The sequence below is a fragment of the Pygocentrus nattereri genome, chromosome 4, assembly GCF_015220715.1.
Source record: "Pygocentrus nattereri isolate fPygNat1 chromosome 4, fPygNat1.pri, whole genome shotgun sequence".
In the NCBI taxonomy this organism is placed as follows: Eukaryota; Metazoa; Chordata; class Actinopteri; order Characiformes; family Serrasalmidae; genus Pygocentrus; species Pygocentrus nattereri.
The window spans coordinates 11,603,915-11,630,953 of NC_051214.1; the positions used below are offsets into that span (position 1 = coordinate 11,603,915).

At 38.9% G+C, this 27,039-nt stretch overlaps 1 protein-coding gene across 2 annotated transcripts; it reads right to left on the reverse strand.

Annotated features, from left to right (window-relative positions):
* Positions 1 to 2,342: 2,342 nt before the first annotated feature.
* On the reverse strand, positions 2,343 to 27,039 carry LOC108427476 (GTP-binding protein REM 2-like). 2 transcript variants are annotated; one of them, XM_017697663.2, is made up of 5 exons: positions 26,888 to 27,039; positions 24,374 to 24,675; positions 22,889 to 22,962; positions 12,268 to 12,445; positions 2,343 to 3,358 (listed from the first exon to the last, which is right to left on the reverse strand). In XM_017697663.2, the coding sequence occupies exons 2-5, from the start codon at positions 24,672 to 24,674 to the stop codon at positions 3,060 to 3,062; spliced, it is 852 nt and encodes a 283-aa protein (XP_017553152.1). In that variant the 5' UTR covers position 24,675; positions 26,888 to 27,039; the 3' UTR covers positions 2,343 to 3,059. The 2 variants fall into 2 exon arrangements, with proteins under 2 accessions (XP_017553152.1, XP_017553153.1); XM_017697664.2 differs by lacking the exon at positions 26,888 to 27,039 and adding an exon at positions 26,697 to 26,849.

Consider the following 27,039-nt stretch of genomic DNA (forward strand, 5'->3'; position numbering starts at 1 on the left):
TTCTTGGACTTCAGCTCAGCCTTTAATACAATCACCCCAGGACAACTACACAACAAACTACTCCAACTCAGCGTGCCAAGCACCACCTGCCAGTGGATCAGCAACTTCCTCACTGGCAGAGAGCAGCAGGTGAGGTTGGGAAAGTTCACCTCAAACACCCAGATAATCAGTACAGTACAGTACAAAATTTCACACCTGAGAGTTGTGTCCTCTCACCATTGCTCTTCTCTCTGTACACGAATGACTGTACCTCCACGGAAACCCTGTCAAAATCTTGAAGTATGTAGATGACACTACAGTCATTGGTCTGAGATGGTGATGAGTCTACTTACAGATGGGTGGTTGATTACGTGTTCCTTTGGAGCAGCCACAATAATCTGGTGCTGAACACAGCAAAACAGTGGAGATGACAGCGGACTTCAGCAAGAGCCCTCCAGCCCTGCCAGCACTCACCATCCTGGACAGAACTGTGGTGGCAGTGGAGTCCTGCAAGTTCCTGGACACAACAATTACCAGGGACCTGAAGTGGGACAGCAACATCAGCTCCATCATCAAGAGAGTCCAGCAGAGGATGTACTTCCTGTGTCAGCTGAGGAAGCACAACCTGCCCCAGGAGCTGAGGATGCGGTTCTACACAGCCATCATAGAGTCTGTCATCACCACGTCCATCACAGTGTGGGGCAGCTCAGCTACCAAGCATGACCTCCACAGACCGCAGCGCATCATCAGGTTTGCATAGAGGACAACTGCGGTCAAGTTGCCTACACTGCTGGAACTGCATGCCTCTAGAACCAGGAAGCATGCAGAGATTTCCACAGACCCTTCTCACCCCGGACACCACCTGTTCTAGCTCCTTCCCTCAGGCCGGCGCTTCAGCCAGATGAGGATCAGGACATCCAGGCTACAAAGGAGCTTCTTCCCACAAGCCATCACTCTCTTGAAGAGTTAAAATATCACACAAAACAATTCCAGCTTCAACTGCACTTCTACACACACTGGCATATAGTATCAAGTTCAACTCCATCCTCTGGAACTGCCGCTCAAACCAGTATTCGTCCCTAGTATCTTACTCACCTGCCATTTTACCCCACTGATCTGACTGTCACCTCATTGATCCCTTTCTCTGCCACTATACACCCTTTAACTGCTGCTGCACTCAGCATTTTAACTTTAGACTCATACTTTGCACAATGTAAGGTTTACAGGTATGACTGTGTGTGTGTGTGTGTGTTTGAGTGAGTGAGGTAGGAATGCAGGTTTTATTTGGTATTTATTTTTATCTCATTCCTTATATGTGAATGTCTATCTGATACTACACACTGTGAGCTCCTGTAACCAAAACCAAATTCCTTGTGTGCGTAGCATACCTGGCCAACAAAGCTTGATTCTGAAAAATGTAATATTATTAGTTGTTGAAGCTTCTGTGCATTTTCCTTTTTGTTCTGATGACAAAATATGATTATGGCTGTTTTGACTGGAAAATAAACATGTATATTTTGAGTATATTTTAGACCAGGGTATATTTTTAGACCTTTCAAACTAGGTTCTACAGCTCAGCATATGGCTTTTACCTGTTCTAAAACTCTGGGTTAATATATGAGTTAATATGTACAGAGAATATGTTTTAGACCAGGGATTTCAAACTAGGTTCTACAGCTCAGCATATGGCTTTTACCTGTTCTAAAACTCTGGGTTAATATATGAGCTAATATGTACAGAGAATATGTTTTAGACCAGGGATTTCAAACTAGGTTCTACAGCTCAGCATATGGCTTTTACCTGTTCTAAAACTCTGGGCCCAACATGCTAAACCTTTTGCATAAGTTGCAGGAACAAATCGGACGTATATTATGTATGAAACTGGTGCAGTTTTGGATCGTGTACATGTAAAAATGCAACAGATATGTATTTGAGAGAAAGTCTGCACAAAACATGGGAGGACTGTGTAAAAAAATGGGTGGAGATATTACATGATTTACTGAAATGATGTAAAATTTCATTTTCTGTTTTGTCTTGAGCTTGTTCACAGCTCTTTTAAAGCCCTACACCTCATGAGCGATCAGATAGTGGGCAGGACTATTCAGTTTGTGTGATAAGCTGCAGTCTTAATGTTAAATTCAGGCATGTTGCGAGCACATATGGCTACTGCCAGGACATGATACTGAAAAGCAGCAGGTTCTAGCATCCGTTCCTCATGACTTGTCTGGGTGTTAACTGTACAAAATCCGATGCAGTCCTTAGGTGTTCTTTTCCCTTAGCTTGGTGTTAAAGATTTCGAGCTGAAAGAAAGTTTGTAGCAGAAAGTTTGTACTTCCAGAAAAAGAAAAGAGAAAAAAGAAAACTGATTTTGTTTAATACGTTTAATTTACCTCTCAGTAATGGAGGATGAAACCTTAGGGCTTAGTTAATCAAAGTCTTTAGTACACGTAAAATTCTTCGCACGTACATCTTCAGTGGTACAGCCAATGGCGGGATACTGCAATGGGAAAAGTTCAATCACAAAATCTGAGAAAATCAATTTCCCAGAGAGAATGGATCTGTTCTAACTTTACTTCTACAACTCATACTAATTAATGTAGTAGCACACCACAAATTACTCAAAGTAGTTTCCTCAAACCATCTGCGTGAACTGAACTTCTTACTTTTTATAGCGGAGCATGCAAAATACAGTAGTTCAGTCACAGCGCTACAGTTTTGCATGTACTAAATGCTATGATTGGCCCTCAGCAGTGATGGTGTGTGACAGGACCAATAGGGACGTATGTACAGAAGTAGTTTACAGTGATGAACACTTGCTATAGCTCTACAATGCTATTACATACATTCTAGATGTAGTCACAAAACCATTTTGTTCCCTTGTTATTTCACATTGTATTTCATCAGTTCCCCTACACTTCTCTGACAATCTTGCTTCCTCCACAACAATCAAAATTCCAATCAATCTCTTTTCCTTCCAGTTCTCCACTGCTCCTCATTAGATTATTGATTACTCATCTCTATCTCTCTGCTCCTTCTCCTTCTCCCTGTACATCTCTCTTCCCTCTCTTTCGGTCTCTCGTTCACAGAGCTCCAAGATCATGACAGGAGCGGGACTTCTGCCTGAAGAACTTGCCACTTTCGCGCTCCTTTTCGCGCGGGTAGCGTGGCACCAGGCTGGCAAGGAAGCGTTTGGCTCGCGTGGTCAGGCTCTCGCGGCGGCCTCCAGATGCCCCTTCTCCCCCGCCAGCCCCTAGCGGCCCAATGCTCTCGCCACGCGCTGCCCGCACTGCCAGTTCCAGGAGCTCCGTGGTGCCATGGTCCAGAGAGGCGGACAGTTCCAGATATGGAGATTCATACAGAGCAGCGCTGGAATGAGCCTCTGAGAAAAAGAGAAGGAGAGAGCTTACAGCGGCCTTCACTGAAATTAAGACAGTTTTAATCAGAATTATTTTTATTATAGTTATTTTTACTGCGCAATTTCTCTTCGGAGGAAACACTACAGATTATCACTTTCCTTTTGGGATCTTATTTGTAATACGTGTCTTTTTTATTATAGAATAACAGCATTTTTTGTGCCAAGTGCATAATACTGTATATGTTGATTGTGCTATATTGAATGTTTATTCTAAGACTTCCTTGTGTCTTTAGTTAAAGGCAAGAAGGAACAAGTAAAAAAAATATTGTACGGAGTAACTTCTGCATGGGGCAAAAACTATGAACTATAATGTTGAGCTTTTTTGTATCTCTCTTTGGAGTACCTATCCATAAACCACACATAAAGACTCAAACTACAGATAATTCAAACTCTGAAAGCCATACAAAGCAGTGTGCAGAAGCACTAATGCCAGTTTGAATTAAATTGCCTTCAATATCATTTTCTGATGACTTCTTATGCAACAGTACCAAAACTACCAAAGGAACCAAGCAGAGGAAAGAAGTGGAAGTTTTGGATGGGACCAGTGACCTGTTCTGGTCCAAATCCATGCATTAAAAGGGGAATTAAACCAATTTTCAAACTGTCTGTAATTAATTTATTAAAAAAAAAAATTCATGCTCCATTTTAAAGAAACTAGTCAGAAATGTTCACAGTGGTGGTAATAGGAACCGGACATATGAAGCCGCCTCCCAGAAAGTTATTACACAAATGATCATGAATACACCTGAGACACTGTTCTACAATAGTTTTCACACAATCTTTTGGGCTAAAATATATTTTTAAATCCATTCATGGTAGAAAGGTACATGGATGGTGTTAGAAGGCACACTAAGGAAAAATCTTTTCGGATTTAAATGTTATTTTATTATTTTCAATATTACATATAAAACCCAGAAGACACATATAGGTTCACTGATTGTTTTGCATAGTAAATAAAATGGCTGTATGCACTGCGACCCCTGGTTTCTTTCACCTCCACGTCAAAGAAATCTAAGATAGTCAGTAAAAAATGTGTGGAATTTCCTTTTATCCCCTCGAAATAAACAAGAATTAAAAAGTACTCATACAAGTTTGTCAAAAGCATCCAGAAGACTATTAGAAGACAGTCATGTCAGAGATGTTCACAACCAAATACTATGGTATAATTTAATCATTTTTAATTCAGTTTGCCTTTATTCAGTTAGTTTTAGGTGCACTCCCTTCACAAAAAATTAATAATATTTCACAACAGTTCCGGGCCATGCAAGCTGATTGGTTGAAAAGCATTTTAACTGCGCTGTTATTTCACCATAACAGCACGACTTTTTCACAAACACTGTACATCCTTACATTTGACCAACAGCCGATTTTGGTCAGACCCTAAGATGAGACTACACTAAATTCTGAAACCGTCATTAACATTGTAAGCTTTTCATTCAGCAGTTGTGATAGTACACCACCTAAATAACCTGCAATCAGCCAGAAATGAATCAAGTACCATTCGCCAAACAAAATGGGCTGAAAAATGCTTTACAGACTGGCTGGAACAAAACAACATTACTCAAGCAAAAATTGACAAAATTGAGCTAAACTTGATATTGTGGTAGTTTTATGGCTCAGTCTGTACTTCGAAAGGCGAGGCTTACAGCAGACTGTGCAGCGAGCGAACGGAGTTCGTTACTCTGATGTAGCAACAAGCTTCTTGTTAAGGAACTATAATTTGGCGGAAGGAACTACGAACATTAAAACATATTAAATTCCATGTTCACGGCCCTGGAGCCTATCCCAGTGGTCATTGGGCGGAAGGTAGAATACACCCTGGACAGGTTGTACGAAAACATTATCTCTAAAATGGTAACTTTAAGGAAAAAGTATCCCTGACTTTTAATATGACATCAGTAACATTACTGTTATTATTAGTAGTATTAGTAGTAGTAATAATAGTAATATGGACTTTTTTATTTGGTCCATACATCATAAAATTTTGACAATTTTGAGCTTTTTTAAAATGATATGAAACAACTCTGTCCTAAATGATAAAATGCAAAAATACCCAAAATAAATAACATGTAACACTGTATACTCGTGCTTCATAGTCACAGTTTGATTATTAAGAAAACTGTCTTAACGCAGCAAAAAAGAATTTGTCTGTGCTTCGGCAGCTTCTGTAAATAGCATTGTAGTAGTGTTAAAAACTGGAAGAGTGAAAATAACAAATCACAGACCCAGTGATAAACATAGCCAGAAGAGAAAGGGGAGGAAGGACGGAGGAGAAAATCAGCCGATTCATTACTGTGGTTCAAGGTGGGTCATGGAGTGCAATGTCTGCAGTTCTGCTTTCCCCCTCTCTCTCTCTCTCCCTCTCTCCCTCTCTTTCTCCCACCTTCTCAGTCTCTGAGTCATCCTCACCCTGGTCTGTAAACATTACACAGAGAACAGTGTAACAGATACCTGCCTCTCCAGTTGAAAAATCTCATTATAGAACTTCACCTACACCTGAACTCACACGTGCGCGCACACACACACACACACACACACACACACACACACACACACACTTCTCAAGACATCTCTGGAAAAGTCTCAAAAGCCGAGAGAAAGAGAACAAGAGGGAGGGAGAGGGAGGGAAAGAGATGGCAGTGCAGAGCTGCTAATCTAATGGGAACAGATTAACCAAAAAAATGGTAATTTCTCTAATTGGCAGCAATTAAAATCTCATCCATTAATTAAAGTGTGATACGTCCCCGGTGGTAAATTCAAAGAGAAATTGAACGGTTGAAGTCTCTCCAGTGTAATTTCCTCTTGTAAAAGTGCTACTGTGTGATATTTCCATCCAGTACGGCCATGTCGGCGCCGTTTTCTACTCCTCTGAGAAAATGACCTACCATTTTTCACCAAACTAGTTCTGTCCTGATACACATGTCCATGATTTTCCAGACAGATGTCACCTCATTTTGTGGGAAAACATTTTTGACTGTTGCACTCTAGACACCTTACGATTTAATTCTGATTTTGATTCGGGGTGCCAAGGGGCAATTATAAAATGATTCATGATGCATTCCATTTTTTTGTTTCTACAGCCTACACTACGATTATTTTTCCCTGTATTTCTAATTAACAACAGTGTTTTCCACAATTCTAAAATAAACTTGGAGAGTTTCAGGGGAAGGAGTGGGGATGGTATTCCTATTTTTACAGATATCCAAACTCATCTTTGTGTTCTTTTAACTTTAAATAAACTAATAAATTTTAAATAAACTAATAAATTAGTTACTATACTTAAGTAGTTTTTTCGTGTATCTGTACTGATGTTTTTCCATTTTGGGTGACTTTTTACTTTCACTCCACTACATTTCAAAGTCAAATATCTGACTTTTAAATCTGTCGTTCCTTTTGGTTTTTGTGTGTATAAAAATGTAACATGTCAAAACAAAAGAACCACAAAGCATCATCCCGACCCATTACAGCACACGGTTCAACATCAGTGCAGCAGCACAAAAATTTGGGAGCACATCCATCCATCCATCCATCCTCTAAGCCGCTTCTCCGTCAGGGTCGCGGGGGGATGCTGGAGCCTATCCCAGCAGTCTTCGGGCGAAAGGCAGGATACACCCTGGACAGGTCGCCAGTCCATCGCAGGGCAGACAGTCACTCACACACTCACACCTAGGGGCAATTTAGCATGTCCAATTGGCCTGACTGCATGTCTTTGGACTGTGGGAGGAAACCGGAGAACCCGGAGGAAACCCACGCAGACACGGGGAGAACATGCAAACTCCACACAGAGAGGACCCTGGCCGCCCGGCCGGGGAATCGAACCCAGGCCCTCCTCGCTGTGAGGCGACAGCGCTACCCACCACGCCACCGTGCCGCCAATTTGGGAGCACATACGTCCCTAAATGATGGAACTAATGTAACTTTATGTAAATAGACCACAATACAGATATATGTCCACATATGCAGTCGTGACTGGCCTGTTTCTTTTCTTCTGACTTCATACAAACACTTTCATTTTATAGTAAATTAGCTTCGGTTAGTTTATGTTTATGAACAGAGACCTACAGATCAATACAGTAAAGGAAAACTTATTTGTGATCCTGAGTTTAAAGCCAGTTTTTACTCAACTTGTAACTAATTTACAAAGTAATCTTAAACTGAAACTTTGCTTGTATGTAAAAGTGATTTTAGAGCCACTCGGTTCTCCCTGATGGAAACTGTTTACCTTCAGTGTTTTGTGCTTATGATCATTTTAATAGACGTCAGCATCACTAATTAATGACGTTCTATTAAAAGACTGGTTTACCAAGAGAGACGCTGGAGGATTTTCACCTGAAATGAGTTCATGAAGTGAGTCTTGTTATAAAAATGATAACAGGACATCAAACCAGAATTACTCTTTTAGTACTTTTACTTTTGATAATTAAGTACATTTGAAGGCAAATACTTTTGTACTTTTACTCAAGTTGAGGTCTAGAGTAAGGCCTTCTACTTTTACTGGAGTAGTATTTTACCTTGGGTGTCTCTACTTTAACTCAAGTACATGATTTGTGTACTTCGTCCACCTCTGAACTCTTCTGACAAGACTTTATACAAGACTTTGGAACACTGCAATGAGAATTTGATTGCATTTAACCTCTAGAGATTTAGGTCAGATACTAATGTTGAATGAGCATGAGGTCAGATTGGATGATCAGACCTGGACCACAAACAGTGCACATTAGTGTACATTAAACAAGCTGAAACTACTAAACTACTAAAAACTACTAAAAAGGCTGTCTATATGTTTGGAAATATAGTGCAAGTTGTGAATCATCTTGCAATTTTATAATTTAAGTTTTTAAACAACTGTGACCTATGTCACATTTATTGCAGACAGTTCTTTATTAAACTAAAACAAAAGAAGAGAGCGCAAATGAGAAAAAGTATTGTTCACTGCAGTGACTACAGCTGCCAAGGTAATAATGAAAATTCACTGAGTGCAATGCCCTCATACCCCAACACTGAACATGACCATAGTAAAGGTTAAAAACAGGGTTTTATTTCCACAATGATGATGGTCCTAATAACCCTCTACTGCACGGTGTTGCCATACGTCAACAATTATTTTCATCTCACTTCTACTAAAAAGCAGTGATATAAAATCTGTGCTTTCTTATTTAATTGTGGAAAAAGGGTCCTTTTTCGTGACATCACATGACCAGGAATTTTTATAATAGCGATGTTATTACCATACATTCCAAATACCAATTGAAACTGTATTCATTTCCAATATTTGGACATACATTTCGCAAAGGATAAGTTGGATTTGTTTGTTATTGTTTTCAATAAAAGGATGTTCTTAGAGATAAAAAAAATGGTCCTTGTTTTTTTTTTTATGGTACGATTGCGCATTGTTGCCAAATGACAAACAATTCACAAAGTAGCCCACTATTTTTTATTTAAATAATTTTTTTTTCAAAAAATTTCCATTATTTAAGAAATTTCAAATAACAAAAACACATTTTATTAAAACAAAAACATTATCATGTTTAAGTAATAATTCATGTAGTAGAGGGTTAAGTCAATTTTGTTTGTGATTTTTTTTTCTGGCTGAAAGCTCAAGTATCAAGTATCGAGTCATAGTCGAGCCACAAATCAGTTAGGCACAAGTTTCTGTCAAGTGACGAGTCAGCTAAACATGAGTCTAATGTGTGTTCCAAGTCCACTTGTGAGTCCAAGACAATGACTGGAGTTCCCAGTGTTTTGAAGTAAATTAAAGTGGAACAAAATGATAGCCTGAAAATGTTAAATTTGATTGTAGCCCTTGTAGGCACAGAACAAAGCAATGTAAAACTACAAAAATGGGATACCCCAGCCATTTAAAAAGCTAATTAAATCTAATTTATCATTTCTATATTTTTCAATAATATAACTATGTGCATATATAGCAGTGTTTAATTTAGAAACCTTTACGTTATAAAAATCATTTTTTATCTAAATAACACTGTTACACAATTGCTACCATTTATTTGCAGTTTAACAACTGAAGGTTTTCAATGTTACATTGAGCATTGATCGTTTTGCGAACTGATTTAAAGTCTTTTAAGAGAGAATCACGATGCATCTAAAAATCTATCATTTTTCTCACCCCAACACATATGTTTGACTAAGCGCTACTTCAGAGTCAATCTTGTTTCATTACTGGCATGATATACTTATCCCCTCTGAATAGGGCTTAAAAGAACTTTCTGGACAGTTCTAAATGAGCTAGAGTCTGAATAGAGAGCACTGCGTTTTCCATCCAACGCCTCTGAATGCAATTAACCCCAAATGCCATGTAACACGCCACAGGCACGCACACAGCGAGAGCTGAGATTACACAACATCCACAAACTCACAGGACCTAAAAGAAAGTGGGTATGTGTGTGTGTGTGTGTGTGTGTGTGTGTGTGTGTGTGTGTGTGTGTGTGTGTGTGTGTGTGTGTGTGCCAATTTTTGCAAGTCGTTTTGTTTGGCTTTTGTCTTTAAAGATGGATAAAGATGCATAAAAATGCAAGCAGTGAGAGCAATCTAAAACTGTGTGAGCGCGAGTGTGTAGTTTCATGTTAAAGCCCATCCTCCTCTCCTCCCACACAGAGTGGATGCTGCTGTTCTCTGCCAGTGTGCATGTCTGCTTTCATAAATCTGCCAACATCCCATTCCTCCAGCTGGGACCCACATAGGACACACACATACACACTAAAAGGAAAATGCACATGCTCAAACAACCGCCTGCATACACTCACTCACTCACGCACACACACTGTCTGTCAAAGCAGAGAGCAAGATTTAGAGAGTCTGAAAGGCAGAGTGAGAGATTCACTGGCAGACAGCAGAGCCACAGAGAGAGAGAGAGAGAGAGAGAGAGAGAGAGAGAGAGAGAGAGGAAAATGGAGGCAGTGGTGGAAAGAGAGCAAGAACTGCTTACCACCCATATACAGAGAAAAACATTTGGGATGGAAGCACGGTGCACAAATTTAAAGGTCACGCTGCACAAAAATCTATATTCAAGCTAACTGCTTGCACAACTGCACCCAGACATTTTTAGAATTTGACTCTGAGTTGAATCTACATTCGAACGATTTGGCTCTAGGCCACAGGCTCAGGCAGCACATCCCAATCTGAACGTGCTCTACTTGAAAATTGGTGAAGTAAGCTGCTGTCAGCCAACTGACATGGATTTATTTACAGGAGAATACACAGAGTTCTTAAGTAGCTGTGCTATTCATAATGTTCTGTCATTATTACATTTGTGTGCTTAAAAAAGCTCTTTTAAATTCTAAAACTGCATAGAAATGATCTGTCATAGAGGAAGACGTTTATTGGATTCTCTTCATTATGAAAAAAGAACAATATATCAGCACATGAAGAATATCAGTGTTTCTTTGATCATTTATTTGTAGTGTGCCTAATTGGTTGTTAAAATGTCTTGATTATGGGTCTAGATGATATAATACAGTATTAATACTGGACATTTTAGTGTCCCTAGTTAGTAAGCACTATTATGTCACTGATAACAAGTGGCCTGATGCATAAATATGTTCTGCGTTGCTTCTGTGTGCATTGTTTTTCTGGTATAAAAGCAAACATAATAGCATATAGCAAGCTGTGCAAGAGTGCCATGACAACAATCAGCTAATATTTATGACCTGTGGTTTTATCAGTACCAGGGGAAGTGAGCTGGATATCGATTGACTAATGCCGAGGACGCCTCCTTTGTCTGTTCTCTTTCTCCTGTGGGATCAGTTTACATCCATGGACTATTTAGAGGACTCCAACTCCAATGAGCTCCATGAGACTCCCCTCATTTCACCGTCTACCAATGAACGTTCATTCTTTTGTTCCTCCTCACCAGAATTCTGATGACACACATTTGTTTATCATCTAGTCATTAGTAAGTCAGTATTTAAGCCTGGGCTTTGGACTAGCACATTGCGAAGTATTGCAACCCTTCCTTGTTGCAGGAACTGAGCATTCTGTCTTTGTTAAGCCTTTTTGTGTAGGACGTTTGTGTGCATTTTGATCTAATCTTTCTGTGTTTGCCCTTATCAGTTTGTTTGCTGTGATTACTCTGATCTCCTGGTTTTTGAACTTGGACTGGTATCTGGTTTCACTGCCCTGATGTCCCTATGGTTATATTTATTAAGCTCTCTGCTTTTGATCTTGGACTACTATGACTACCCTTGTGATTCTCCCAAACTACGACCTTGTTTTTTAATCTGCGAGCATCTGATCTGTTTCAATTTCCTAACAACTAAATTCTATCTAAGCTTCAGCCTGAGACTAACATGTTATGAAACAAAAAGACGCAAACAAAAACAAAACTGCAGAGTGCTGCAATATTTATTTAATATGTTTTTTCAGTTTCTGACCGGGTCAAATTTTTATACAGAGCTAGTTCGGTTTTCTGCATTGTACAGAAGCATTAAAACCAGGCTAACAAATAAGAGCTCCATCGTCATGGATGCAGTTCAAGTTTATCTAGGCTAGGTTACACCTAGTCTGTTCAAGCCTGGTCTTCTTAGTAGATTAGGGTGTGACCAATATATTCACCTTTTAGATGCAATGTGTGAAGGCAAAATAACACACTAATCATTGCTATTAAAGACTTTTCCTTACTCTTCTTTCTGTGTTCCCAGTGTCTTAAAAAAATCGCATCGGACTTGATATGTAGGTTCCACTGCCTTGTGCTTTTTTTCTGGGATTAGTGGTCAGATGTTAAAGTGGAGATTCCTGAGATTGATGAAACACTCACTAATGTCTATGGTAGCGGAAACACTGGACATTGACAATTCCCTTAACGTTCCCAGCTCCTCATTTAAAAATGAATAGTGAGCAGGTCAAACAGAACATACCTTCTGTGGTGACCTCTCGGGAGCGGACCAGATCGCTCTTGTTGCCCACAAGAATGATAGGCGTTTGGGGCTGGTTTTCCCTGAGGAGGAGGCGGAGCTGAGCCGTGCGGTGGAAACTGCGTCTGTCTGTCACCGAAAACACCAACACACACACTTCGCACACCAGCGTGGACAGATCCTGTCAGCGTGAGAGCGTGTGAGACAGAGACAGAGACAGAGAAAGAAAATGAGTCAGAGAGAGAGAGAGAGAGAGAGAGAGAGAGACATCCAATGTGTTACTGTCAGTGTAAACACATGATTCATCTGAAACATACGCATGAACCATGCTGATTTGCTAAACTGCTGCTGGTGCTTCAATACGTGTGAAGTAGATGAGAGCAGATGATCTACTAACTCTCTTATAAACTGGGTGTTGGAGTAATGGATTTTTGTGTGAGTGCTTGAATTCACATGGCATTCTGGGTGCTCTTGTGGGAATTATACAGCAGGCAGAAGCAGCCAAAACAGCAGGTGAATTCATTAATGGGTGGCTTTGAAGTCACATATATTTTTTGGAATAAGTCCTTTGAACTGAATATGAAAACTATGTAACTCAAAGCCCCCCTTTACACTCTTCATGGAGCTGAACTGTTATAGTGACAAGACTTCATAATTAGCTGATGAGTTCAATCATGTGTTTAAAGCAATTATGCAGTCCCGTGGCCCTCCAGCACTGTAGTCTGAAACACCTGTGCTGGAAAATAAGTGTTAACCATCGAATAGTCCATTATGGGAGACGTGACTGAAATGTAATTGCCGGCATGTTCATCTTCCTGACAGGCTTCTCTATAGAAGGGTGTGAAAAACTCCCTAAACCTTTTGGGGCATAGCTGTCATGATGATCATAACATCATATCTACTGTCATGTCTAAACTGCCTTTTTACTGATTCCATGTTTGCGATATTTTCATGAATCTGACATGGTGGAACTACTGAAGAGATGAAATCAGATTCTAGACCCTAGAATCCTGGATTAAACATTAAAATTTCACAAGAAGCATTAAGAACCAGAAAAGCACATTTTATTAGAAAGAGCCATAGAGATACATTTTGCTCAGTCAGTCTTAAATAATGATTCCAACTTAATAATGAAAGCTGCCGTCTTCACAAAGGGTATCAATGTTTTAAGAAATGAATAATGATAACAACTAAAATAAGGGTGTGGGGAAACTATGTAACTGGATGTACCAAAAAATAGTGCACTTCATATTGATCTTAACTTCAGTGCAGTTTTTGCCAATTATTCCAACACACTTGTAAGGAACTTTCAACTATGATATTTTTGAAAGATAAAATATCATTTCCCTGTTGCTTTCCAAAAGAACAGGGTAGAAGTGCAACCCAAAATGCAAATGAAAGTCTGTGTTCTATTTGAAACATCTTCATTAGTAGTACGATAGTCTGGAAAACAGGAAAGGAGCTGTAATTTATTTTCTGCCCAAGCAAATTAGTTGCTGGAGCCGTGGTGTTAATTAGACTCTTACACGAAGTGGTTGAATACACATATCAACGTGCCAAGATCTGAGTGTCAGGAAGTGGCTGGATGTGCCATGTCTATACATCTTCTTATATTAGCCACAGATATTCTGGTAGTCAATACCAATAACAGTGAAATTACATTCTCGACACCTCATTTGATAGCACCACAACAAAAACCATTAACAACTAAAACAAACAGCATAACTGCATGCAGCCCTCCAGCAATTGCAAACAAAAGGACAAAGCAATGTCAGTAATTTTGAAGAAAAATAATAACAGTACTTGGTATTTCTGAATAAGACCACTTTTGCTATGCCTCCCTCACTTTCAGTTTAAAATGATCAATTGTTTGCATTCATTTATCTTGGGGGGGGGGGGGGGGGGGGGGGGGGTTGGGGTGTTAAATGTGGTGCAAATTAAATGTTTTATTTAGTACAGTTTGTTTTCACAATTGAACAGTGAACATCAAACCAAACATCTGAATCTCATGCACAACCCACAAAAACCCAGGTCTCAGTCCACTTCCAAGTAAACACTGGTTTAGTTTAATGCTGGAGGAAATACATTTTTATCATGGTCTGCACCAAACAAGGGAATTCAACATCAGAGCATTCTTTAGTTTTTCCTAGCAAGTCTGCACTGGACTGTCCTCAGAAGCTCTCCGTTTAAATATTTAACTCTTGACAGATGCCCATGTCTTTCTTGCACCCCAAGCTCCAATAACAGTAGACAAGCAATAAGATAATATTACAGAAATGTATTTGATTTTGACACATGAAGCACAGAAAGTATTTTGGGCCAAGCATTAGGGATCTGACTGATTGACTCATTGGTTAAATTCAACCTGACAACCCAAATCATAAAGAAGTAGAGATCAAGTACAGTTATGGCTTGGACTGTGACATACACAGTTAAGATTCTCAATTTTAGTGGACAGTAACTAAGTAAATGTAATTGGTTACTGTACTTAAGTAGTTTTTCATGTATCTGTACTTTATTTAAATTTTGGGTGACTTTTTACTTCCACTCCACTACATTTCAAAGTCAAATATCTGACTTTTTCCTCCACTACATTTTGAGAAATCTGTCATTCCTTTTGGTTTATGTGTGTATAAAAACATAACATGTCAAAACGAAAGAAGCACGAAGCAAGAACACCAATTAGGGCACAGCGCACACTTTGTTTTGAGCCTGTTGACCTGTAGGACAAACCGACCCAGTGCAAGCACACGGTTACATCAGTGCAGCAGCGTAAAATTCTGGGAGAGTCTATTCAACATAAATGATGAACTAACCAAACTTTCTGTAAATAGACCACAATATAGGATTATGTACACACATGCAGTCGTGACTGACGTGTCTTTTTTCTGAATTTATACAAACACTTTCATTTTAAAGTAAATTTGTTTTGGCTAGTTCATGTTTATGAACAGAGGCCTACAGATCAATCCAGTAAAGGAAAACTCATTTATGAACCTGTGATTAAAGCAAGTTTACCAAGAGAGACACGAGTATTTTCATCTAAAATAAGAAGCAAGAGTCTTGTTACAAAAATGATAATAGGACATTAAAATTAATCTTTTAATACTTTCACTTTTGATACTTAAGTACATTTAAAGGCAAATACGTTTGTACTTCTACTCAAGTGGAGGTCTAAAGGGAGGACGTCTACATTTACTGGAGTAATATTTTACTGTGTGTATCTCTGTGTCTAAAGTACATGATGTGTGTACTTCGTCCACCACTGCTCAATTTCCACGTTACAAAATTGGTGAGAAAAAACATTTTAATCAATAACACACATGTGTAATGGATATGACAAATTTGGATTTTACCAAATGATGAGCTGGAGAACATTTAGAAAGGTCAGTTATTGGTACCAATGGAGGCAAATATCAGATAATAACAGAGCACTTGAATCCCTCTTGTCAAAATTCTAACCAGACAATGAGCACATATGTATTGTTTAGTGCACTAAACTGTGAAATTTGGCAAAACCAAATTTCACAGAAACCCAAACTGTTGCAGACTTTAGCAAATTAACCAGGTGTGAAAACAGCTTTATTTAGTGGCTCTACTGCTGCAGTGGCGAACTTGTCGTACTGTTTTATTCCTGCGTGTTTTTATCAGACAAGAATGTGGCATTAATTTTTACTCTGTGCTACCTATTCTGTAGAAAATCAGTGTTTTTTTTTCCCATTTTGGCCTTAACTTGGCCTGTTCCACCCCATGTTACTTATAATCTGCATAATATCACAGAAAAAACTGTGAAACTCACTGATCATTACCCAACCTTGTCCTTCCTGTATTGTCATTACACGGTTGGAATTCGTTTTCTTTAAAGCATTTTTTTCAGGAACACTCTCTTCTGCCTGCAGAGAAAATCTACAAGAGGCCCACAGAGTCAGATAGTCTCCCCAAGAGCTGCTTTCCTCAACTCTTCATTAGTGTAGCAACACCCTGTGGAGCACAGTCGAATCACTATCTGTCTTCAACACATCCACAGCAATTACCCTGCCCTAATAGGCACAAATCACAAAGGTGCACTGGACACCAGGCAGTTCAGCCAGTCAGCAGACAGTACCTGCAAAATCAGAAACCTTTCCTGGAGTAAATATCATCTACCTCTAAGTATACAAAATCAAGTCAAGTCTAGAGGTCTTTATGGTCATTCTTCAATATAATATGCAGTGAAAAAAAATGTTCAGGTCAGTACTAAAATATAAGGCATACAGATAAAGTGTACCATTTTGTTGTCTCATCTTTGTTTACATTTTAGTAGGTCACAAGTTCACAAAGCTTTAAAACTTGAATATCTTGAGCTAATTAGATTAATGCATTTTATATTTATGCATTGCCAGCTGCAATTTCCTTTTGAAATGTTAGTTCCTTCTGCAACTGAGTTTTTCTTTTATTCATTTCCACCCATTCGTTGGTATAATTCCTCAAAAAGGTCTATTAATCTGCATAAAATCACTGGAGACTGTGAAACTGGAACACTTCCGAACTCGCACGCAAATGAATCAAGCACATGAGTGAATGGGTTATAATTTAGATCTGGTGATAGTTAGGTCTAAAGGCCTTCCCATATGTTTCAAAGAGACATTTCTTACCCAAGTCTGTCTAAATGACTAATGCTTTAGTTACTTCTGGAGAGTTCAAACTAGATGGCAACAGTGACCCATTTCATTGCATTGCATGGTTTGTACAAATAGCTTCAATAACCATGCTAAAATTGAGACACTTCATCCTGTTGGGTAATGTAATCTGAAATCAGCGCTGACTGAAAAGTAACCCGAAGACGATGCTTTAAAAGTGATAATCGCCACGTTGGGAAAGAAAACTGACAAAAAGCTTACTAAATTATATTATTACTAAATTACTATGTACATATAATGACTCATTCCCTTTTAAATTCAAAATAATGCATTTTTACAAGGGAATAATAAGCTATTAGGATGCACTGGTACATGGTATCCTGTTGCACCGTTCAATACGCCCCTATGGGTTACTATGGATACATGAATTGCATTATTACTATACGGCTGTAATTTTCCTATAATTTGCAAAACTTGCTTAGTGCGCTGCAGACTATACACCAGTTGTACATTCAGATCCACAGAATATCTTTGGAGCCTATCAGAATTTCTGCTGGGCTTATCAGATTTTCCCCAGGACCTGTATGAAAATACAAACTAAAGAAGAGAAAAGGAACTAAAAACAAATAATTCCCCAGTTCCAATGTTACAATGCGGTGCTAGTGACACAGAGAAGTTAAGGCCACTGCACACCAGAAGCGCTGCATCCAATTATTTCTAATAAAGGTACAAACACCAGTGCTGATACTCCATTTGAAGTGCAGTGGTGTTCAGCGACTCTTCCGGCCAGTCTACTATCCTAGCCTCTTTCAGCTTGAAAACAGTTTGTGAAGAGGCAGTAAACTGATGCAAAGAATGGTAAATGATGCTGATCGCTTTATTCGACTGAATTTATACAATGAAAGTGTAAAAACGTGAACCTGGCTATTACTATACATCAACATATACATAGCACTGCTCTGCTGTGTGGCGCTGTGTTACACAACGCAGCATGTCTGGGTTGTTGTGGCCTTTAAAATGTCCCCTCCCACACACAAGTAATTCACGAACTCTATGAAACATCACAGAAACTGACACAGACACCCTCTCTAGCTACCTGTAATTATTTCAAATAGCTAAGGCAAAGCACCTACAGGTTGTCAGAGCTAAGAAACACTTTTTAATGTTTTTCTTCCCCTTGATTTCATACACTAAAGACAGAAACCAGGCCTAGTCAGTCATGCTGTCATTTTCTGTGAATGAAAAGTTTATTTGTCTACAGGCAAAATAAAAACCTCATAAAAGTTTGGGTAATTAATTTTTTTCTTTCTAAATACAACATCTTTTCAAAAAAACTTGCCATGCTGTGCAAATCATACATACAAACAGGCTGCAGTGGTGTGCAAATGACTTAAAACCTATATTTAAAAGAAAACAATACAAAGACAACATATTAAAACCAGGAAATGTTATAGTTTGGAACACCTATGCCCAACATGACGCCAGCAACACATTTCAAACAAGTGGGGACAGGAGCAATAAAAGCCGGTTAAAGTTTTGTATTGCTAAAAAAAAAAGCTGATGGAACATCTCACAACTAGACTGGCAACAGGTCAGTAACATGACTGGGCATAAAAAGAGCTTCCCAGAGAGGCTGAATCTTTCAGAAGTAAAGATGAGGATGGGTTTGCCACTCTGAAAGACTGTGTGGGCAAGCAGTGAAACAACTTAAGAATAATGTTTCTTACCTTAAAATTGAACTTGGGGGAAAGTATCATCTACGGTACAAAATGTCATTAAAAGATTCAAAGAATCTGGAATAATCTCTGTATGCAAGGGTCACGGCTGAAAACCAGTACTGGCTGGCTGTGATCTTCGGGTCCTCAGGCAGCATTGCATTAAAAACAGACACAATTTCTGCATGGGCTCAGGAACGCCTCCGAAAACTACTGTCTGTAAACACAGTTAACTGTTGCATCCAAAATTTCAAGTTACAACTCTACCATGCAAAGAAAAACAATATATTAACAGGATCCAAAAATGCTGCTGCCAAGCTTATTTTAGATGGACTGAGGCGAAGTGTAAAGTGTATGGTGGTCTGATTTGATATTCTTTTAGGAAATCATGAACACTGTGTCTTCCAGGCTGAAGAGGAGAGGGACCAGAGAGCTAATTATCAGCACACAGCTCAAAAGCCAGCATAAGTGATGGTATGGGGGTGCACTAGCAAACAGGGCATGGGTGACATCTGCTGCTATCCAGATGACATCTTTCTCAGGGGAAGGGCTTGCTGATTTCCCCAAGACGATGCCAAACCACATTCTGTATGAATTACAGCAGAATGATTCTGTAATAAAAGAGTCTGGGTGTTTAACTGGCCTGCCTGCAGTCCAGATCTGTCATCCATAAAAATCATTTAGCACATTATGAAACGAAAAATACAACAAAAAGACCCATTAACTGTGCAGCTAAAATCCTAGATCAAGCAAGAATGTCAAAACATTTCACTTTCAAAACTACAGCAACTGGTCTCCTCAGTTCGTAAATGCTTAGTGTGTTACTAAAAGTAAAATTTTTGCAATGTGGTGCTTCCATCAAATTCAAAATGGACATATGTGATTTCAAAAGCAGTGACATTTCTTAGTTATAGTGTCTACAGGCGCTTAGCTTAGTCTGAGGTTTTTTGTCCAAGGCCATTTTGCCTTTCTTGCCAAAATGTACAAGAGACGTAACATTGTTTCTTCCAAGTGTCTAATTTGTGTAACCCGATGCTGTGGTCTGAAGATGACCTAAAGCATACATTGTTACATAGAGAACGTTTTGCAGAGGTATGTTATCTGCCTCTGCATTCAACCAGTGCAGCTCAACAGCCACATTTCTAGAACAATCAGATCAGATATTGAACTAAGTCAACAAATGAAAATAAAATTATGAGAATACTTCATGATTTCTGCTGACATCTACGTCTGAATTCCAGAGCACCTCCACTATAATGATAACTTTCAATATGTTAAACAATAGGCTCCCATTATTTGTGTAATGGCATGGAAAAACACTGTGGCAAAGATTAAATCAGGAGACATCATAACTGTACAAAATCCCATCTATGTAATGGTGTATACTTCAAGGAGAAATTCTAACATAACTCACATTTCTTTATTTAATTTTTTTTGTAATTCCAAAATGTTTTTGCCCCCAAAAGTCATTTTCCTGGACGACACAAAAATAAGTATAAAATAATAAAAACAAAGCTGGAAGATTTATATTGTGTTGCACTTTTGTCTGGCAAATGAGTGTTATTATGGCTCATAATAACAAAAACAAAAATTGTGTGGACTATAAGGCTACATCTCAACATTAAATGAACTGAGCTTTACAAGTTTATTAACAGCAGTATACAGTCAGACCTTGCGTTTCTATAAAAAGAGTAGCTCATAGGAATTCAGGATTCTAAATTCTGATTTGTTTTGCAAATAAGAAGGCAAGAAGCTAAATTCTTACATTTTTAGCTTGATGATTATTACTTTTAGGAATATTTGGGATTGTGCCAAACAGAACTATAGAAACCATTCCTGTTATCACACAATTTTTAACATGAAGTCTAACTGTATTTAATACACTCACTAAGCACATTGTTAGAAACATAGTAATACTGGGTAGGGCCTTTTCATCTCAAAACAGCCTCAATTCTTTGTGGCAAGGATTCCACAAGATGTTAGAAACATTCCGTTGAGACTTTGCTCTATGCTGACATGATTGCATCATTTGCCTGCAGATTGTTCAGGTGCACGTTCATGCTGCGAATCTCCAGTTGTACCACATCCCAAAGGTGTTCGCGACTGGAATGGATTCAGATTTGAGTTTGGGGATTGGATTCAGATCCTGTGACTGGGAAGTAGGGGTTAACTTATATTTATTTCCAGGGCTGACACCGATATCAATTATTAGTAATGAAGAATATCGAGAACCAACATTCAAGGCTGATGTTAATTTTCCATAAATTAAATAGGATGCAACTCTTACTTACAACTTACATTATGAACATTAGAATGTTATATAAAATAAATTGCTTTGAGCTTTAGACAGTATAGACAGCAAAAATGGTAACAAACATTTTAAAGTTGCCTTTAAGATAAACATATCTCTAGCTCTCAAGGATGTTTATTAGTCAGTGACATTTGAAAGAAAAATGGAGCTCAAAAAAATGGGGCTCAAAACTTTCAAAGTCAAAAATGTATATACTTACATTTACACATTCTTTATATAAAACAGATGCATGGTATAAGCCACTGACAGGCTACTAGGGCAAGCATCAAGAGCACCGTTTGCCTTTTCAGTATATGGAGGCGAATGAGAAAACCTAGATATAGACTAAAAATTGTATAAAGCTTACAGTAACCAAACACATAGAACTGTAAATTTATTAGAGTAAAAATATTACACTAAGCACCTAAGCTACTTTTTAAAAAGCAACAACAATGAAGAAATACTTTATGCCATAACAAGTAGTGGTTGAGTGTGCTGAGTATATCAGATGTCTTTGGCATCTGCATGATTCTGAGGAAACTGTTTAGTCTAAGCAGAGTGGTGGAATCTTTGAAAGTAGCTATCCACAGCTGTCTACATGTTTACCAAACAAAAACAGAAATTAAATTGACCAGAAATTATGTATAATTTTTTTTGTTAAATGTAAAAATGATAAAATGAGATTTTACAAATAATTTACTGCTTGCTAGAGGCTCGTCTTCATAGCTGGTCCACTAAGGCTTTGCTGCAGGCGTACACATTCTGAATGCGTTCAAACTCCTACAGAACAGCGTGTCTGCTCCCACACACAGGAACCTCACTATCAGCACAGAGTGTTTCGGACAGGGCTCAAGCTGCATGCACGAGTCATGGTTGTTTGGCTAGAGTCAGTGAAATTCAATAAACTACATTGTTGAACCGCAATGTTTTTACCTTATCAGTCAAGCCGATAATCAGTAGACACCTACTGGACAGGCCACTGAAGAACATAAACTCATCGTCATGTTCGTGAAACTGAGCGACTTTTGCTTTGTAACATGATACATTTTATGAAGAGATGCACATTCTCAGCAACAATACTCAAAGATGCTGGGGAACTCAAGCAATGATTGACTGGTTTGAACAGACTCAAAGTGTGCCAAGAAAACATTCCCCACACCACTACCTGGACTAATGACAAGGAAGTTTGGGTCCATTGATTTATGCTGTTGGCGCCAAATTCTGACCCTACCATCTGTGTGTATCAGCAGAAACCAAGATTCTTCAGAATAGGCTATGTTTTTCCATTTAAATGTCTAGTTTTGATGAGCTTGTGCCCAGTGCAGTCTCAGCTTTCTGTTCTTGGCTGACAGAAATGGAACCCAACATGGTGCTCTGCTGTTGTAGCCCATCCACCTCAAGGTCTGACATGTTACGCATTCTGACACGCTCTTCAACCACAATTATACAGAGTGGTTGTCTGAGTTACAGCAGCCTTTCTGTCAGCTCGAACTAGTTTGGCCATTCTGTTTCCATCGATAGAACTGCCACTCACTACATGTTCTTCTTTATTGCACCATTCTGAGTAAACACCAGAGACTGTTGTGCGTGAAATTCCCAGGAGATGAGCAGTTACAGAAATACTTGGTCTGACACCAACAAACATGCCACGGTCAAAATCACTAAGATCACATTTTTTTGTGAATATTAATGTGAACATTACCTGAAGCAGCTGTTTCTGGATGAATTGTTGTCCTATGTAACTGCCATATGTGTGGCTGATTAGCTGCATGTGGATGAGAACTGCATTAATGTGTAGGTGTACAGATGTTTCTAATAGAGTACTTGGTGGATTTTTAACAAGATAATGTCAGAATATCATACTATTTTTGTAACTAGTTACATTCTCATTCTATTTAAGACAAAGGAAAACCATGCTCACGTTTCTGCTTTCAGTGCAGAGATCAACCTAACATACAAACATACACACACATAAACACACACAGAGCTTAAAAACTCACCTGTCTCCAATTATCAAATATAAAGATGGTGCTCTCCTCGTCATCCACGGTGACAGTTCGAACATAGCCCTCTCCTACAAGACACACACACACACACACACACACACACACACACACACAAACAGCTGTGACCTGAGAGAATAAAAGGGTCCTGAGGGACTGCTGTGTTTTCTCCTCCCTCTCCTAGGGCTTGTGTAACAGCAATAAGCTCCCTTCGGAGCACAGACCACCACACACTGCAGAAAAACAACTTATATTTGACTGAGCAATGTCGTCCACTGCACCACATTAGCTATCATAAGGTCATGCTCCTGGTCTCCATTTAACAAGCCAGCTGTCTAGCCCGAGAGGCCATTTGCTGTCAGATTGATATTTCACTGGCACTTAATATAGCATAGTCTGCCTTTCTATCCAGTATAATTCAACCAGTATGTGTATATGTATTAGGGCCTAACTGGGATATTGTTTGGTCAATTATATTTTTGAGGTCTGCTGATTTATCAGTATCCCCACTGATATTTATTGGTTTACTTTATACTATAGCATCTTTGCTGTAAATGCTTAACTTTATAAACTTCTAAGTTAGCACTCACCATCACTTCTCTCTGCTACTATAGCTCTACAATCAGAAATAGTAAATTCAAACACATCATCGTTGTTAAAATGACAAACATGTAAAATGTATCACAAAAACTCATTCTTAACCCCATACCAATTCCATAAGAGGGGAGATATAAGGAAGATGCAGAATATAGGCATTTCAGACTTTGCCAGAGTTTACTGTTAATTTGAGTTTAAGAAATATACCAATTAAGAACTGGCAAGTATATTAGTCAGAAGAGCCCTAGTTAACTAAACTAGTCAACTAAAATAACTAAAGCTATTAGGGGTTTTAATCTTAAAGATATTAAATGATATATTAATAAACTGTTAATATTATCAGTTTTCAGAACTTATTGGTATTTCTCTTAAAATTTTTATGTCAGTCAGGTCATAATCTGTATGCATTAACCAGTGAGTGTATTTGTACAGGGTCAAAGAAATGCTGCAGCAATTAAACACCCACAGCTCAGTTAAATGTCTGTGAATAGTCACTGAAAGATCACTATCATCATCATCATCATCATAATCATCATCATAATCATAATCAACAACAGAACAACACTTGTCTCTTCAATTTATACAAAATTATACTCACAAGCCACTTTATCAGAAACACCTATCTGGAAACTCTACCATGCTGGTGTACAGTTAGATTACTTGTGAGCCCATGTCAATGTCACTGCAAAGGTCCGGTTTTTAGAAACTTAGCAATGATGGGCAAGGTAGAGGCCAGCTGATCAAATCTGCAGAGATGGGCTACAGCACGTAACTGTACACCCATTACATGGGTCTATACAATAACAGTAGGTGAACCTCAAAGTGGAAATACAAGATATAAAACTCATTATAAAGTGGATGCATATCTTTAGTAAATCACTGTACCATCAGAATCCACGGACGCAGTTCTGTCCATCTCCCCTGCGAGGGCGATAGCGAGTGATGTTTTGCCCACCCCATTCTGGCCAAGTAGCGCAATCCTCAGAGGGCCACCCTGCCTCTCATCCACGTTTGCACTAATGACCTCATCCTGTGCCGGGATGAAGCTTATCGGAGGAGGGGACGTTCCGCCAAGTCCTGGTGTCCAATCACAGTCATCGTTGACTGCTTCTTCTCTTCTGAGCTGATGTTTGATTGGAACAGGGGTGCTTCCTCTACGGAGTGGTGGGGCACTGGACAAAGTCATGCTACAGAAATTAAAAGACCAGATTAGTCATCTAGAGAACTGGAAACGAAAGTCAAATGGGCTGAATTTGGGCTGGGCAATATGACGAAATGTTACTGTTATCCTGCTATTCATTTTGTAAATGGACTTCAGCAGTGTTTTGAAAATGCTGAAAAACCTCACGTATCATGAAAGACAGATTTAGATCCATTTAAGATTACGTCAGTATGCAGCAACTATATAAGCTAGATGTCATACCATTATGCCTTCATCTTATTTTTTTCTCCAGATGCATTTTGTCCACAAAAAAAATCAGAAAAACAAATATCGTGATACTATGAAATGTGTTGTGATGTTACGTTTTGCCATTTTACACACATTTAGCCTGAATACAGACCAGGAATACATTAAGAAGTTAAAAACTGATTAAAGTAATTAAATATTAGGACCTAACAGCCTCATGTTGCTTCAAACAGTGGCCGCTGCATTTTAAGGGACTATATAACGTTATTTATTGTTATTGTCATAAATTATTTCACATTACATCATAACATGCTGTTCTGAGCACACAGGGGTTATCGTCATGTCCTAATAAACTGCACGCTTAATTACAAAGACGACATCATTTGGTCTGTGTAATCGGATTTACTGCAGCGAAAGACATGAAACTGGAATTAAACCAACTGTTTTCATAGTTTCGGGTGCAATTCTTTATGTGTGGCACTACTGGGGCTTTTTGTCTGTTCTGACTGAAAAACTGAATATCACAACACCTGTAGTGTATTGGGTAAATGCTGAAGTATCAACACGTTATATTTTTGCCATGATTTCCACAAATATTATTCACTATATTAGTCACTGGTCCTATAACACAATTAGTGTATTAGTCATTATATCATATCAACTTCACTGCATTTCGTTGCCATGTACTTGTACTGAGTAATGACAATAAAGTTGAATCTATCTATCTATCTATCTATCTATCTATCTATCTATCTTGTTCTGTGGTTTATATCAGATGAAATCGTGTGAAGTTGCAGCTAGAAGAAAAGACTATTACTATAATACACCCAGCCCTACTCACTGTTACCTAACAGGCTTAAACTGAACATTCTGAGAGCAAGAGAGCACAGACAGACTTAATAGACTATAACCTTTATTTCATTAGAAAACGCCAGTCAAAAGTAAGTAACCCAATATTAACCATAAGTCTATCTTTTCTAGCATAAACCTCATATTATATTCTATATTGTATAATACCAGAGCCTCCTCACGGTCTATATACTAAAAAGATGGTTGTTCAAGGGTTCTTTAGTAAAGGGAATGGTTCTAATGGTTTCCATTTGCATGCTTAAATGTTTGCTTGCCTGGTGAAATGGTTGTCCAGACTGATGGAGAATGTGTTGTATACGGGTCTATATGGAACCATTTTTAAAAATGGTTCTATAAAGCACAAATTTTGTCTATACTGACAACAGCAGAATCCTTATTGGGGCTCTAAAGAACCATATTTAAAAGGGTTCCATATAGAACTAAATACAACACATTCTCCATAAATCTGAACCTTTAGGCATGCAAACCTATGTAACTTGGAACTCATAGTTCTACACAGAACCATTCCCTTTACTAAAGAACCCTTGTACAACCATGTTTTTTTTAAGTGTGCAGGGCAGCTAAATGCTCGCTCTATATCTGAATCTGAGTCATATTCAGTTCTCACCCCGTAAGTGACCTGTTTTTAGCATTTGTTCAGGGTTCGTTGATCCCCACTACCTTCTATTGCCGTACCTCTCGTTAGCCACATAGCAAAATTTGCCTAGCCTCGTAGCCAAAATACACATTTCAGCCCCAAAACACAAACACCATGCCCGTGAACATCTCACCAAACCGCCTGTATCAGGACTTCTACACTCCTTAGACTAACTAAAAAGTGCTCAGCTGAGAGAGAGAGAGACAGAGAGAGAGAGAGAGAGAGAGAGAGAGAGAGAAAGAAACACGGAAATATAACTAAGGAATGGAAAAGAAACCGTTAAGTTTACTTACGAAAGAAAAAAAAATAACAACTACTCAGTGTTTCCAGAACTCTCCACATTAGCTAAGGTAACAAGCAACCGCCCCAAATCAGCCTTCAAATGGCCAAAGTTAGTTTGGTCACAGCTGGTCGCGTGAGGCGGCTCCAGGTGTGAAAGTGCAGCGAGTGCTAGTTCGTGGCGGTTTTCTCTCCCATCTCCTACCTCTCTCGCCCATTAGAGATCCTCTCTCAGCGCGGTGTGTCCGTTACTCCGGTTTGTGCTGCTCGGTAACGGCGCCTCGCGCTCCGCCTCCCGCTCTCCCACTCAGAGGCGCGCGCGGCTCTCCACTCACTCACTCACTCGCTCACTCACTC